At 43.5% G+C, this 16,340-nt stretch overlaps 1 protein-coding gene across 4 annotated transcripts in view; it reads right to left on the reverse strand.

Moving 5' to 3' along the window:
• Nucleotides 1-16,218, reverse strand: part of Tmem138 (transmembrane protein 138) — a 26,239-nt gene extending 10,021 nt beyond the window's left edge. The window contains exons 1-5 of one of the 4 annotated variants that reach the window (XM_021636039.2): nt 16,032-16,202; nt 14,066-14,333; nt 13,684-13,855; nt 9,302-9,377; nt 8,284-9,042 (exon numbers count right to left, since the gene is read on the reverse strand). In XM_021636039.2, the coding sequence (XP_021491714.1) occupies nt 8,930-9,042; nt 9,302-9,377; nt 13,684-13,855; nt 14,066-14,193 (489 nt within the window). In that variant the 5' untranslated portion in view covers nt 14,194-14,333; nt 16,032-16,202 and the 3' untranslated portion in view covers nt 8,284-8,929. The other 3 variants (XM_021636040.2, XM_060386609.1, XM_021636041.2) reach the window with 3 other exon arrangements.
• Between the last annotated feature and the right edge of the window lie 122 nt (nt 16,219-16,340).

The raw sequence follows: 16,340 nt of genomic DNA on the forward strand, positions 1-16,340 counted from the left end.
CCCTGTTTAAAACAACAAAGATGAACTTAAATGGATTATTCTTGAATTGATGGGGTAGATGTTAGTTTACATATCCATAGAAAAGACACACAACACAGAGCCTCTCATGGACAAAGTGTTCTATATACCTTTCTAAGGACCTGACTCTCTCAGTTCTCATTTCCTATCTGGCCAAATAAAACCTTCAGTGTTTACAGAGCAAGCAGAGCCACTAACAGTATCAGGGCTCAGGAAACAAAACTCCAAAATGAAGGCCTCAAAAGCAAAAAGTCTCTTCAGTGTTCTCTTTCACCTTTCATAGTGCCCCCAGGGCAGGCCACAGAAACTAGAATTTTCTTCTTGAAGATCGCAGAAAGCAGAACTGCAACTGGCTTGTTTGGTGTCCTGGTGCATCCTTGGGTTCCTATCTTCTTTCTCAAACTCAGAATAGCAAATAAGCCCCAGGAAAAAGCTCCTGCAATTGTTGGCTCACTTTTCTGTGATTAGCTCTGCTCTGCAATGGTAGGCTCTGTTCCCTCTGACTTCAGCAGTGGCTGGGACCACACATACACATAGAATATATGTGTGTCTGTTACTGTAGTTGTTAGGGTCATATTCTGAGCTCTGGCAATACCAACCAGCTACATTGGGACATGCATCCTCAATATATCAATTAAAGAGACAGTTAATAGTGAGAAACAGTAAAAAAAAAAAAAAATATTCAGTATGGTTACAATGGCGGGGGGGGGGCAGGGAAGGTCCAGTGATTCTCCTGCCAAAAGCCCATCTCTTAGGATCTGACATAAAATTTAGGCGTAAAGAGGGGGCGAGTGTGTGCATAACTAAGCAGTCCTGGTCAAGGTGCAGTCCTGGCCATCACTGACTCATCATTGCTTCTGCTCCAGTGTGTCCTTCAAATCAGACTGTGCAAAATCTTTTTTGGAGAGGCAAAATTTTCAGGCTGGCACCAGCACTACAGACTTTCCCTCCCCCAGCATAAGATTCCTAGGGAAATTTAGTATCTGGGGGCCTATTGCTTAAATAATCTGAGAGCCAAAGGGAAGGGTACAAATATCTGTTTAGAAATCTTGTCTGATGACTCTATGTGTGTGTGTGGTATGTGTGTTAGTGTGTATGTGGGGTGTGAGTAGATGTGTGTATAAGTGTGAGTGTATGTGTGGATGTGGCATGTGTATGTATGGTATGTATGTGTTTGTGGGGGGGAGTGTGTGTTTGGGGGTATGGAGTTTTTGGATGGAATCCAGAGCTTGTACATGCTGAGCGCACACTTTGCCACCAAGCTACAAACATCTCTCTCTAAGACTGTTGGGAAAATATTTGTTTGTGTGTTATCTGTTTTTTTGTTTTGTTTTGTTTTCCTATTTCCAGGCTGGAGCACTGGCCAGCTAGAAGCAACTCTAATCTACTAAAAGTAGAACTAGATAAACTTTTTTTTTTTTTTTTTTTTTTGAGAAAGGGTTTCTTGTATCCCAGGCTGACTTCCAACTATTTAGCTGATGATGACCTTGAACTTCTGATCCTTCTGTCTATACTTCCAAAGTGCCCAGATTGCAGGCAAGGGTCCACTATATCCAATTTATGCAATGCTGAGGATCAAACCCAGGGCTTTGGGCATGCTAAACAAGCACTGTCCTCAGGTACATCCCCAGACCAGATACATATGTTTCTTTAGACAACAGTAACAGATTATTTCCTAAAAACATTAAACATTTATTATTTATTTGTATGTGTGTGTGTGAGAGACAGAGACAGAGACAGAGACAGAGACAGAGACAGAAGGGCAGATGAGGGAGAAGTGTTGGGGTGGGGAGAGGACAGCTTGTGAAAGTTAGTTCTCTCCTTCCACAACATAGATCCTGGAGATCTGATCTAACCCAGGTCCTCAGTTCTGGCTGCAGGCGCCTTTACCTCTTAAGCCATCTTGATAGCCTGGTAGCTTGTTACTTCAAGTTTCCACTTAGCCCTATTCTCATAAGGGTCCCAGTTTTTGCCATCTTATCTTTATGAATTGTGCAGCTGGTACCTGCTTGGAGAGTTCTGATGTAACTTCTGTTGCTGTTTCTGCTGTGTCTTACCTTTATAGATGTCAAGCAAATAGCTGACTCCCTATATTACTAGTTTAGTATAATGGAGTCAGAAGCTGGGTGTGTTGACTCACTCACACCTATGAGCCGAGCACTCAGGAAGCTGAGGCAGGAAACTCAACAAGAGTTTAAAGCCAGCCTGAGCGGTACAGTGAGTTCCAAGATAGCTTGGGCTACAAAGAACCTGTTACAAACAAAACAAAATACAGCACACTCAGACAGTAAGTGCTGGAGTGAGGCTCACCCACTCCCTCTCCAGGTGGGGCACTACCCTCATAGTACCTGGATGTGGTTTTCAATTTAGCTGCTCTTTAAATTGTCATTTAAGGCTTCTGAGGGGGTCCACCACATGTGCATGACTAAATAATTGTTGGTGGATGGTGAGTGGCCTAATCTTCAGCACTCCTTTCTTCCTCAGAGGTCAGGGTGGGGCTGGTAATCCAACCCTCTAATCACAAGAATTCTACAAGCAGCCAGCCCCATCAGTAAAGCAATCCAGGAGTTCCCAGACACCCCCAGCTCATAAGCATCCAAAATGACATCACCTTGGATATTCTAAGGATCTTAGGGGATTTGTCAGGAAACAGGGCAGAGACCAACTGTGGAGAAGGGCCCTTCTCCACACCACAAGTGCTTATAAAATATGCACAGTGTCAAGGATTTGAAGAAAATGACTGAGACAGCATCCTAGCACTTTTTCCTTTGTAAAATATTTCTGGTGGTTACTGTATTGTCTATAAGAAGGCTATAAATAAACCTGGAATGGTGTGCATCACAACACTCAGTAGGCTGAGGCAGCAGGCTCTTGAGTTTAAGGCCAGTCTGTGCTACACAGAAAAATCTGTCTTTAACAAAAGGGGATGGGGTTATATAAGTAGATACAGATTGTCAAGGAGGGGGACTAAAGACTCAAGTGGGTTGGGGATCTTAATGGAGATTGTGATGTATTCCTTCTTATGCATTTTTGCAGGGCTCAGGATAGAACCCAGTGCCTCACACATTAAGCTAGTTCTACCACTGAGCTGTATTTCAAGCCTTTAAAAATATGTATGTATTCATGCTTGCACGTATTTATTTGTTGAGACATGATCTTGCTATACTGACTAGACTGCCTATGCCTTCAAAGTGGCTGATATTACAGATGTGTGCCACTGTGCCTAGATTAAATGTTTTTATAATTTGCATTCTGTACCATGTGAGTGTCTAAAAATTATGTTTATTAGGGGCTAATCAGGCCCCGCCCACTTCGGCAGCCTCTTTCTTACAGATGAGTGCCTGTCAGTGAAGCTGAAACCCTCTAACAGATGCCCCAGGTGCAGGGATTCTGGGAGAAGAGCAGGTGTTCCCATTTAATTTTCACTTCCCAAGAAAGTTTGTAGGCTGAGGCTGCCAGGCTTGGAGTCATCAGAGGGCTGCCAGCATAATGCGCACATCTTAACTAGGCATGTCTCTCCTCTCTACTGCCCCCACATTTTTGAGGTAAGGTCACACAGTTTTTCCCCATACCCCCTTCTTCCACTCCCACCCAACCTGTGCTGGGGAATTAGGGGCAGCCTGGCTGCAGGCCTGTGCTGCCTCAGTGCCTATCTCTATGGAACCAGACCTTTCTCCCTTAGATGCCATTTCTTGTTTCAACACTGTTAGGGAAATAGTCACACACAAACATACCTGGAGAGTCACAGGGCTGGGAGAAGCAGGTAATTGGTTGTACTCACTTGCTGTAAACAATGCAGTTGATTCATTTGGGGGACAAAGAAAATTGTCTGTTTTCAAGAGATTGTGATGAGCAAATGGATTATAACATTTCTATAACTGCTTGTTACCAGAGCCATTAAGAAGAGTCAAAGCCTGGGCTCCCGTAGTTCCAACAAAGTAGCCTGTGTGTCCTGTCCCCAACATACAAATTAAAGAAACTGGTAATAGGGGCTGAAGAAATGGCTCAGCAGTTAAGACTGCTCTTCTAGAGGATCTGGGTTCGAATCTCAGCACCCACATAGTGGCTCACAATCACCCATAACTTCATTTCTAGTGGATCTGACACCCTCTTCTGGCTTCTGTGAGTACTGCACACTCATGGTTCACAGACACATGCAGACAAAACACTCATGCACCTACGATTAAATTTCAAAAACAAAAAAACTAATAATGATGAAAAACAGAGATATATTTTTTCTTAGTCGGTGTTCTATTGCTATAAAGAGACACTATGACCAAGGCAACTGTTATGAAATAATTTAATGGGGCTGACTTACAGTTTCAGAGGTTTAGTCCACTGTCATGGCGGGAAGCATGGCAGCATACAGGCAGACATGATGCTGGAAAAGTAGCTGAGAGTTCTACTTCTAGATCCAAAGGCAGCAGAAGAGAAGGGCATGGCTTGGGCTTTTGAAACCTCAAAGCCTACCCCCTGTGACAGACTTCCTCCAACAAGGCCACACCTCCTAATCCTTTCAAATAGTGCCACTCCCTAAGCATTCAAATATATGAGCCTATGGAGGCCATTCTTATTTAAGCCATCACAATATTCAGTGTGGCCCATACCAAGAAGAGGATAAATAAAAGGGTCCAGTGACTTCCAAGTCTGAACTGAGGTTTTAGTCTAAACAGAGGGTAAGAGGTTTGTTTAACCTCTTGGTCAGGGTGTGGTCTGGTCCACCACTGTCTCTGATGCAGTCTATCCTGCAAGGTGGTCTGAAAGCTGTGAAACTTCTTCCTGGAAGGCAGGTGCCTCCTCTTGGTTTCAGTCCTTTTCTTTTCTCTGCATGAGATTCCTGAGGAAATTTTAATTCTTTAGGGTCCATTGTGTCAACAGCCCATGGAAGGGGAACAACTATCTCTCTTTAGAGTATCTCCTTTCCTGCCAGGAGAGCGACATACTTTTATAAAAAGATTCAAAACCAGGCTATTCACTCCTCTCTGTCTCTTTCTTTTTCTCCCACAGACAAAGCATGATGAATTCAGGTGGTAGCTTGGTTAGTGTTAAGACCATTTGGTCCAATTGGAGGATTCAAGGCTTTACGCACTGTATCTGAATGCTCTGTGTCACAGCCCAGTACCCTACTGGGTCTCACTGAGTCTGGCCTGAAACTCAGCATGTTTACTGAGCTGGCCTTGTCTCAAGTCTTTCCAACTCCCATGCTGCGACAAGTGTGCACCATCATGCTCACTGACATGGGAAAGACTAAAGAGCGAGCAGGAGTGAGGGGTTCTTTTATACAGTTAAGGGGAGTTGCTTGCCCTTATCTCTTGTGCCTTTTATACGGAGTCTGCAGAGGTAGGTAGACATCTGATGGTCTTGTTAAGTAGTAAATTTTACATCTCTAGTTATCTTCCTTGAGACTGAACACTGGGGATAAATAAGGCCACGGGTCACTGGGCATTAAGCTCTAGATGTTTCTATAAAGGCATTACAAGACATGAGCAGGCTCCAAGTAGTTAGGTAGGGTTTATTGGTATGGCAATTTTGTTTTTACTTTGGAAATTTGTCTATACATTCTGCCTGTTATTTATTAGGTTTTATTTTGTGTGCATGTGAGAAATGGGGTGGAGAAAGTGTACATGTGTGAAGGTCACAGAACAACTTTTTGGGAATTCGTTCTCTCCTACCATTTAAAAATATTTATGTGTGTGCCTGTGTGAATTTATGTGCTTGTGCATGGAGGTGACTGCAGAGACCAGAGAACTCTGTGTCTTCCTGGAGCTGGAGTTACAAGATATATGAGCCCCTGGTGTGGGTGCTGGAAACCATACATGGCTTTTGACATTTTTATAACCATCTCGCAGAAGAGGAATTTTTTTTATTTTGTTTTGATTTTTTGAGACATGGTTTCTCTGTGTAGGCCTGGCTTCCCTGGGCTCACTTTGTAGACCAGGCTGGCCTCGAACCCACAGAGATCAGCCTACCTCTATCTCCTGAATGCTGGGACTAAAGGCATGCGCCACCACTGCCTGGCTCAGGAGAGTAATTTTAAAGAGGCATTTGTGTTTTCAGACTATGAACTCCAAAGAATCAAACTTCCCCCAAGAATCTCATACAAAGGGAAGAGAAGGGCTGAAGTCTGGAGCCACAGTCCACACAGCTCTGCCAACTTGCCAGACTACCTTCCACACAGGACACCTAGAGCAAGACAGTGATGGGTCGATGGTGCACGGGACATACCTTGACCAAGACTGCTTTGTTATATACACTTCTTGCTCTCTAAACTTAAAAAAATGTTAAGTACGTGTGTGAGTCATGCCTTCAGGGGCCAAAGGTGCTTGATCCCTCTGGAGGTAGAGTAATCGGCAGTTGTGAGTTGGGAACCAAATTTGGCCCCTCTGGAAGAACAGCATGCCCTCTCACTGCTGAACCATCTTGCCTTCCTTTTCTACTTAAATTTAAACCCCATATCCAATATTCTGAAAATGGAATTAGAGGGCTACTGAACCCCTTTTTGTGTCCTCTTCCAGTGTGACTACATTGGATAATCTCATCTTTACTTTTCACTATTACTTATCTCCTTAACTGGTGTACTGCGGATGGGTGGCTGAGCCTAGATTGCTTATCAGTCCTGCTCAGGCCCAGGCTGAACAACCTCAAAATTTTGGTAATTTGTTTCTTGTTTTGTTTTGTTGTTTGTTTCTGTTTTTCGAGATAGTTTCTTTGTATAGTCCTGGCTGTCCTAGAACTAGCTCTGTAGAGCAGGCTGCTGGCTTTGAACTCCTAAGAGATCCACCTGCCTCTGCCAACTGAGTGCTGGTATTAAAAGCTTGGCTTTTAAAATCACTGCTTGGCTTGGTAAAAATTTATTTATATGAAAAAAAATGAAGAGTATTTTTTAAATAATTCATTTAATTTTATTTTATGTGCATTAGTGTGAAGGTGTCAGATCCCTTGGAATTGGGGTTAACAGATAGCTGTGAGCTGCCATGTGGGTGACAGGAATTGAACCTGGGTCCTTTAGAAGAACAGACAGTGCTCTTAACCACTGAGCCATCTCTCCAGGCCCCAAGTATTTTCTGATATATGCAAATAATAAAAAAACCTAAAAGTTCAGTGTATATTTTAGTTTTACCATAGCTGTTTTTATGCAGGTACTGTAGCGTCTTTGGCTTCATTCTTGCTCCAGTGTAACAGTCCAGCAGTCCTCAGTATCAGTATTTGCTACCTGGCCTTTTCAGTATGTTAGCCCTGTGCTTAAGCACTCTGTATGTTTCACACAGCTATGAGGTGTGGTCTGATTTGGTTAATAGTCAGTTCTTTGTCCTTTCCTGTATTCATGTTCTCTTCTGGTATTGAGGATCAAACCCAGGGCCTTGCACATGCTATACTAATGCTCTAGCTTTGAGCTACATACACTCCCAGCCCTTTCCAAACCTTCTTCCTTGAAACTTTGTGCTTTTTCCTACTTTGACCTTGTTTTAGGTCACAAGCCCAGTAGGAATGGAAACAGAGGACTGACGTATGAATGCAAAGGAACACACTTCTAGGCCAGCATGATGCACAGAGACCTGGAGTAGTCATCTGACAGATGAGTCCTAAGACCCATAGCCCAGTAAACTGCTATTCCTCCTGAGGTCATCCTAGATTAGCCAAGTTAAAGGTCCACGATTATCATGGCTGACCACAGACAGACTTGAGGAGGCCCAGAAATCATCCTTACCAGCCCAGATCAGCTAAGCCCACCACGTGCTAGCCACGTGATTCATGCTACTGAGTTTGGTAATTGTTTGTTATGTGTTACTGTAGCAACAGAGAGTAGCACATGAATTCTAAGACTTCCTTTACCAAACAGGCTCTAAAGTGTTGTGTTTTTTTGTTGCTGTTGTTTGTTTTTTCTCCTGAGGGCAATTTCAGTTATTAGTAAACATAGAATCTGAAGAAAACACAGAAATCGGGAACTTCAGGGTTAGGGTAGGCATCAGATCACCTTTGGAAATTCTTTGAATTCTTGAACTTCCAAAGAAGTACCAAAAGTTTCCTTTCATTTGAGATAGTCTTCAATGCTAGTCCAGGCTGGCCTAGAATTCACTATGTAGTCCTCTTGCTGAGTCCTCCCCAAGTGTGAGCCACCCACCCAGCACTTTGACTCAAAATGGGCACAGTGTGTATCCAGTTTATAGCTCAGTTTGCCCCATGGGCCAAAGAGATGCTGAGGTTCTCTGACTTGGTATACCTCTTCCCCATGAAGACACCTGGACAGACAGACAGACTCTGCCATTCATGAAAAAAGAATTCAATTTATTTCCTTTTAGAACTATAAAAAAGTATGCTGGACATAAAATTTAAATGGCTAAGGTGACTGACTGACTGACTGCAGTAGGGCGTGCCTGTCACTGTCTACATCTAGTCACTCAACTCTGCTATCAGCAGAACAGGGGTTGGGCTGGGAGGCTGCTGCTTAAAAGGCTCAACTATAAGCTCTGAAGAGCAGGAGTTCAGAGCTGCAGAATCCTCAGGAAGGAGGAAGGGAAAGAAAGTGAGTGGTATAGAGCAGCAAGAGAAGGAAGTGGGTAGACTGAGGTAGGAGGCAAGACTGCACTTTGTACCACAGTCTGGGGAAAACACTTTAATTTGCAATATGGAAGGCCTTCTTTCTTTTTTAGATAGGACAAAAAGCCCACTGTAGGCTATCCTAGAACTCATTAGGTAGGCCTAGGGTGGCCTTAAACTCACAGCAATTCTCCTGCCTCCATTTCCAACCATGCCTGGTGAGTCTTCCTTCTTGAATGCTGAGCACAGCTGGCCTAAGCATGTCCTAGGAAGTCCACCTGTTTCCTGGCGCCAAGGGCTTCTCCTCCTTGGAGAGTAGCCCAGGCAGCTTCTACCAGGAAGGAAAGGCATTCATCAATGTGACATGACATGGTCACCTTCGGACTTGCATGAACTCCTTGCGCAGCCATACTGAATCCTGGTAAAATCGGGGATCACCCAGTCTCACAGCTGTCCGTTTGTAGAAATAGCAATACAGTACTGCGGCTGAGGACAAAAGCAGAGAGCAGCCTCAGGGACCGTCCTCAGTGTTCCCTTCAGGGGAAAACCAAGCCCAGCCAGCCCAGCACTGCCCCAGGGGTTCTTGCTGTCTCCCAGAAAGAGCAGAGGCAGCCCTTCCTCTTTCCTTTGAGTGGCTGACCCAATCATCCCAGTCCGTCCTGATGGAGCTGGAAAGCCAGGATCAAGGCTATGCTGCTAGAGACACAGCAGGATGTGAGTGCACCTGAAGCCACTCTATCCTCACCTAGTCTCTGGAATACAAACAGTGTTTGAAGTCCATCTGTCCAAATGAAGCTGCTGGAATTTTTCCATCTCAAGTTCTAAAGAGACATGAGTAGAAAGGGAACAGTTAACAGCTACGTGAGGCTATTATATCTCCAACTTGCTTAGCTGCAGCAAAGCCATTTGGTTGATAATCATGCTAACCTCCTTTGTTTTCAAAAGCTCCCGAGTGTATTTCTCAAGGGAGCTTCAAACTCCTCCTTTAAATTTTTTTTTTTTTAAATGGGGCTGGAAAGATAGCTGAGTGGTTAAGAGCGCTGACCTAGGTTCAGTTCTTAGCACCTATATGATGTCTCACAATCTCCTATAACTAGTTCCTAGGGATCCAATGCTCTCTTCTGACATCTGTGGACACAGGCACTTGCATAATGCCCATATGCAGGCCAGCACTCGTACACATAAAATAAGTAGAATTTTTAATTGGGCATGGCATATCTTTTAATCACAGCACCCAAGAGACAGAAACAGTCAGATTTCTGTAAGTCTGAAGCTAGCATGGCCTACATGAGTTCCAGGCCAGCCAGGAAACTGTCTCAAAACACAACACAACACAACACAACACAAAACATTTTTTGTTTTGTTTTGTTTTTTAAGACAAGGTTTCTCTGTGGAGCCTTGGTTATCCTGGACTCACTTTGTAGACCAGGCTGGCCTCAAAACCTCCCTGAATGATGGGATTAAAGGTATGTACCACCATACCTGGCCAAAAAAATTTTTTTTAATTAAAAAAAATTGTGTGTGTGTACCATACCCTGCATGCACAGAGAGAGGAGAACTTAGAGGAGCCAATTCTCTCCTTCCATCAGGTGGTCCAGGGATCAAACTCAAGTTGTTAAGCTTGGCAAGAAGTTCCTTTACCTGTTTAGACATCTTAGCAGCTCTCAGGCATCTCCTGCCCCTTTTGATTTTTTGTCTCAAAGGAATCTTTAAGCCTGAACTGAGGTATTTTTTGTCAAGGAGAAATGACCTCAGAAGTTTCTCTGCTCGATGTCTAGCCCTCAGGGTGCCTTTAGGCTCAGGGCTTAATCACATCAACAGCCTGATATGGGACTCCAGGAAGTGGAGCCCAGAGTCTGATAGAGGATGCTCCCTTGACCCACTGCTATCCTGTGAGTCCTGCTTCTTCTGTGGCACTTGGACACCTAGACAGTGGGTCCAATGAAAAGCAAAACAGTAACTAGAGACCAAGGTTCTGCTTTGTTTTGATGTGGTGCTGAGAACAAAGGCCAGGGCCTCCCAAATTCTAGGCAAGAGCTCTACCCATGAGCCATACTCAGAGTCATGAATTTTAATGACTTTCATCAAAATATGCATATAGGGGACACATGAACTATCCAAAGAGATGGAAGAAATCGTAAAACAGATGTGAAGCAAATAAGGGCCTGCAAGGCCTCCCCAGAACTCATATAAATGTAAAAATGGAAGGAGAGTGTGGTTAGAGAGATAGCGCAACAGTTAGGAGCATTTGCAGCAGACAGTCTGATGAGACCTGATAGGCTAGGGCCAGATATCAGTGGACTGGGGAAGGGCTATGGGAAGAGAGGAGAGAGGGAGGGCAGGATTGGGAGGCGATAAGGGAGGGGGCTACAGCTGGGATACAAAGTGGATTAAATTGTAATAAATAAAAAAAAATAAAGAAAAGTATTTGCAGCTCTTTCAGAAAACCAGAATTCAGTTTCTAGCACTCATATCGGGTGTCTCACACCCCCTGTAATTCCGGCTATAGATCTAAGTCCTTTTTCTAGAGTACCTAACAAACTCAGGTGCACACCCATGCACACACACTCATTCACATATGCACTCACATATATTTTCAAATAGTATTTTTTTTTTTTTTTTTTTTTTTTGGCTTTTCAAGACAGGATTTCTCTATGTAATATCCCTGGCTTTGCTGGACTTGATTTGTAGATCAGGCTGCCCTTGAACTCATAGAGATCCATTTACCTTTTCCTCCTGAGTACTGGGATTAAAGGTTGTACCATTTATATATATATATATGTACATATATATATATATAATAACTCATATATATATAATAACTCATATATATATATGAGTTACCATTATTTTTCTGGTGTTTTGCTTTTGCTTTTTGTTGATGTGCTGTGTTTTATTTCGTTTTGTGTCAAGGCTTTATACACTAGAATATAATCAGATCAACAGCCTGACAAAGCATCCAGCTTACATATATATATATTTTTTTTCTTTTTCTTTTTTAAGATTTATGTAGTTTATGTATCCGAGTGCTCTATCTGCATGTTCGCGTGCACACCAGAAGAGGGCATCACATCACATTACAGATGGTTGTGAGCCACCATGTGGTTGCTAGGACTCGAACTCAGGAACTCTGAAAGGGCAAATAGACAGTAGTCTTAACCACTGAGCCAGTTCTCCAGACCCTCAAACTATATTCTTTTTTTTAAAAATATATTTATTATTTATACAACATTCTGCCTGCACACCAGATCTTACTATAGATGGTTATGAGCCACCACGTGGTTGCTAGGAATTGAACTCGGGACCTTTGGAAGAACAGTGAGTGTTCTTAACCTCTGAGCCATCTCTCCAGCGCCTCAAATTATATTCTTAAAAAAGTAATCTGAAGTCATAAGAACTGGATCTGATCTGGGGCTTATAGGAAAACTAAAGAGAAGCATCTGGGGACTGAGTTTCTGGTGTCAAGATAGAGACTCCACACTGGTCATAAAAGAAAACAACACTCTTACATGGCTGCTTCCCCGAAACACCCAATGCCTGTAATATTAACCATGGGACACTAACACCTAAATATACTCTCTGTCAACACCCACCTACACACATAACTGATGGTGAAACCAGCCCGACTGTCAACACCCACCTACCCACATAACTGATGAAAAACCAGCCCGACTTCCTGCTTTAATCCTGGTAGGCCTATTTGGGGCAAAGGTTACTGTTACAAATAGAAAAGTCCCTGGATTCTTGAACACAGAGAGCTGGGTAAAAGTGTCTTATGAACTGTCACATCCCTATACTCCGGCCCAGAACACCTTCATTTTACCTACTTTCTACATGTCACATGCATGTCAAAGAATGACAGGGTTTCCAGAGGCTAGAAACTCGTAGTTGGATTTTCTTTGGACAGGGCAGGGTTTGATTAAACCCGGGGCATGGAGCCTGCCAAGTAACTGTCCTATCACTGAGCTGTATTCCCTAGCCCTTGCCATTATTTTTCTGGTGTTTTGCTTTTGCTTTTTGTTGTTGTTGTGTTGTGTTTTGTTTCGTTTTGTGTCAAGGCTTTATACACTAGAATGTAATCAGATCAACAGCCTGACTACAAAGCAGCTTACACAGGCTTACACAGGCTTACACAGGCCCCAGGTCACATGTGATTCATGGCTTCTGACCTCTGCTTCCCTATTCTTCCATCTCTTTGTGTATTTCATGTGTTTTCATATGCTTCTTAAACATAAAACGAAAGACTTATTTATTTACTTATTTATTGGCACAGGGTCTAACACTATGTAGTCCTGGCTGGCCTGGAACTATCTTTGTAGATCAGGCTGGTCTCTAACTCACAGAGATCTTCCTGGCTCTGCCTCCCAAGTACTGGGATTACAGATGGGTCCCACCCATGTCCGGCAATTGGTTTACTTTATGTGTATGTCTGGGTGCCTTTGTATGTAATGGGTACCACATATGTACCAGCACCAGCAGAGGACAGAAGAGTTGAATCCCTTGGAATTACAAAGGGTGTGAGCCACCAGATGTGGGTGTGAGGAGCCAAATCCAGGTCCTAAGCAAGAGCAGCATGTGCTCATAACATCTGAATTATCATGTGTTCATTGTGAACTCAAGGTTCTAAGTTGGAGGAGTGGCTCAGCATGGCTTGCTTTTGAAGTTATATGTAGCATAGGCTGAACTTGTCATGGCCCGCAGAGAACTAAGCCTACAGGTATATGTTGCTATGTTATACTTTATTTCCCACCTTGAGATAGGTCTTACACTATATTCCAGGCTGGCCTAAAACTTATCTGTGTAGATCCAGGATGGCCTTGAATTTGTGGTAATCCTCCTGCCTTGGCTTGTTGGGTGCTAGAATTACATGTGTTAGCCACCATGTCCAGTTACTTCTAGCTCTTTAAAAATGTGAAAGGGACAGTGAGATAATTCAGTGGTTGGGGGCATTTGCTACCAGGCCTGATGATTACAGTTCAATCCCCAGAACCTACATGGTGGAAGAATAGACTTCCACAAATTATCCTTTCATATACAGCTCTATCCACCTATACATAGATACAACACAACAGTGATATAAAATTTTTAAAAATTAAATATGTAGGAGTTCAGAGCTTTAACTCTTACCATGAACCAGACATGAAGGGAGATGCTGAGGGCAAGGTACACAGATGTCAGAATGATGGTCCCTTTGAACTTATGAAATAGAAGGTTGACCAGGCCAGCCTGGAAGACGAAGGTGTTGAAGAACATGAGGAAAATTATGATGATGTTGAAGAGGATTGCAATATCCTGGATTCTGTAGACAAAGAAAACAAGGTATAGCCAATGGGGGCTATGTGAGGATAGCCCTAAAGAGATAGTCCTAAGTCTTGATGATATAGTCACCCCAAATACCCAGGCAACACAGACTTCTGGACACACTAATAACTTTAAAATATACAACTACTACTGTCAGGCCCTTCAAACTCTTTGGATTCAGCTTTTCAGGCCTGTCTCTTACACTCACATGAAGAGCACTAGCTGGATGACAGGAGCCATTCGGAGTAGCTCAGAGAAGGAATTGACAAACAGGTCATAGGACAGCAGCAGGAACTGCAGGGAAAGCACCAAGCTGTAGTTACTGGTCTGGAGCATCTTCTATCTGCTTTTGGGGACTTCCAAGTGCACATTCCACAGTTCTGTAGGAAATGACTTCTGGTTCTCTGCCCAGTACTTGGTGAGAGATGTCTATTTTTTCCAAATCAGAGACGTTTCCCTGACTCTAATGCAAGGACCTGTTTGGAGGGGAGAGATGCAAGAAAGGAAGGATAAGGAAGGCGATATTAAAAGTCTAGCAATAAACATTTACTGAGCATCAGCAAAATACCATTCTAGGTGACTAGGATATATGAATGAAAAACAATTATAAGAACAAAAACCCAGCTAAAGCCATGTGTAGTGGCACACACTTGTAACCACAATATTCAAGAGCCTGAAACAGGAGGGTTGAGAGTCTGAAGCCAGTCTGGGTTATGAGAGCCAAGACTCTTCTCCAAACAAAACAAGACCAAACCAAACCCATCCAAACTCCGCTCCTGAACTTGTCATGCTTTCTTGAGACATTTTTAAAAACATCAGCTTTTTCTCTGCACCATGATCCTTCTAAATGCACAGCTCTTTTCTTCTTTCTTTCCTTCCTTCACTCTTTTTCTTTTTTAAACCAGATATTGCTACCTAGCTGAAATTTTGTAAATTTATTTTTATTTCATGTACATTGGTGTTTTCCTTGCATATATGTCTGTGTGAGAGAATCAGATCTTCTGGAGCAGGAGTTACAGACGGTTGTGAGCTGCCATGTGGGTGCTGGGAATTAAAACCCAGGTGAGCCATATCTCTAGCTCCCTGGTCTTGAATTCTTAATCCTCTTGCTTCAGCTTCTTGAGCGCCTGTTTTACAGGAATGCAGCACCACACCTGACAAATGGACAAGTCTAACCAAGAATATTTAGGGGTACTACAGAGAAGTGATGGCCTGGTCACATGGAAGTAGTAATAATTGTCGGAATAAAGCCTTATCTGTTACATGCAACACTCTGAGAACTGTTCCAATCACACATATTATTTAAATCTTACAATAACCTCATGAAGAAGGTAATAAACTCTTATTTTTCCCGAATTCATAAAGGAGAAAACTATGGCCCAGCAAGGTGAACTAGTTTGACCAAGACTGCACAGCTGATAAGTGGCAGAGTGGTATTCTGATGGAGCACTATACGACTAGCCTACTTCCTAACTGGTGGAGGGCTATCTAAGTAGGTGGGGGATATGTCCTCATAGAAATGGGCAGTGTCACAGACAGAAAGAACCGAGAGGACGCAGTACTCTCTCCGACAAAGAGCTTTATAAAGGTGATGCCGAAACAGCAGCATCATGTAAGGGGAGCATATTTATAACTTTACTTAATCCCTGGACTTGAAAAGCAGCCATTTTAGTGTATGTAAGACCTATTTTGCAGAGGTTCTGGGAGGTCCAGGCCCCGTCTACCACCCATGGTAGAAATGCTGCATGTTTTTGGATGTATGAATCATGTAGTTTCTCCGGGTGTGAGTTTTCACACTCATAATCTCTCTCCTGGGTACCAGAGCCAAGATAATCTTGTTAACCAAGAGAATTTTCTTTAATCCTCATAACAATCTACATGGTAGGAAAGAATTACCCTCTGGCTACAGGCAAGGACACACAGAGTCATTCCCTCAAGATCACAAGTGAGTAGAGCCAAAGGCACCACTTTGCAAGGCTACATCGAGGGCCACTGTGAGCATCCGATAGAAAAGACCCTTGCTCTAGCTTCGCGGACAATAACCCTCCAATTTAACGCAGTTTTCCTCACCCTTCCCAAGTCTCCGGAATGCCTCGGCAAAAAGCTCACAGCAAGAGCAACAGCAACATAAAAGACTTCCAGCCATCTATGCTGGGCTCATCATCTACACTCACCTCAAAGAACCAACGTCGGTTGTCATGGGGACACCGTCTCGGCTTCCGGAAGCCTACTTTTAATTCCGGAAGTAGATGGCTATGTGCCGGCCACGTTTGGGCCTTTGCTCTCCCAGGCGCCCAGTGACCGGTTCTCCCAGCTTGCCTCGCTGACGGCCAAGCGTAGGCGAGAGGCTGGTAACTCCAGCATTTCGCCTTCCTCGGGTTGGGGGTTGAGGCTAGAGACAAGACCGACTGGACGCATCACTCCTAGGAATTGGGCCAAGAAAGCGCCCCATAGCTCGTGAACCTCATTTCCCAGACGCCCTA

This window comes from Meriones unguiculatus, chromosome 1, assembly GCF_030254825.1.
Source record: "Meriones unguiculatus strain TT.TT164.6M chromosome 1, Bangor_MerUng_6.1, whole genome shotgun sequence".
NCBI lineage: Eukaryota > Metazoa > Chordata > Mammalia > Rodentia > Muridae > Meriones > Meriones unguiculatus.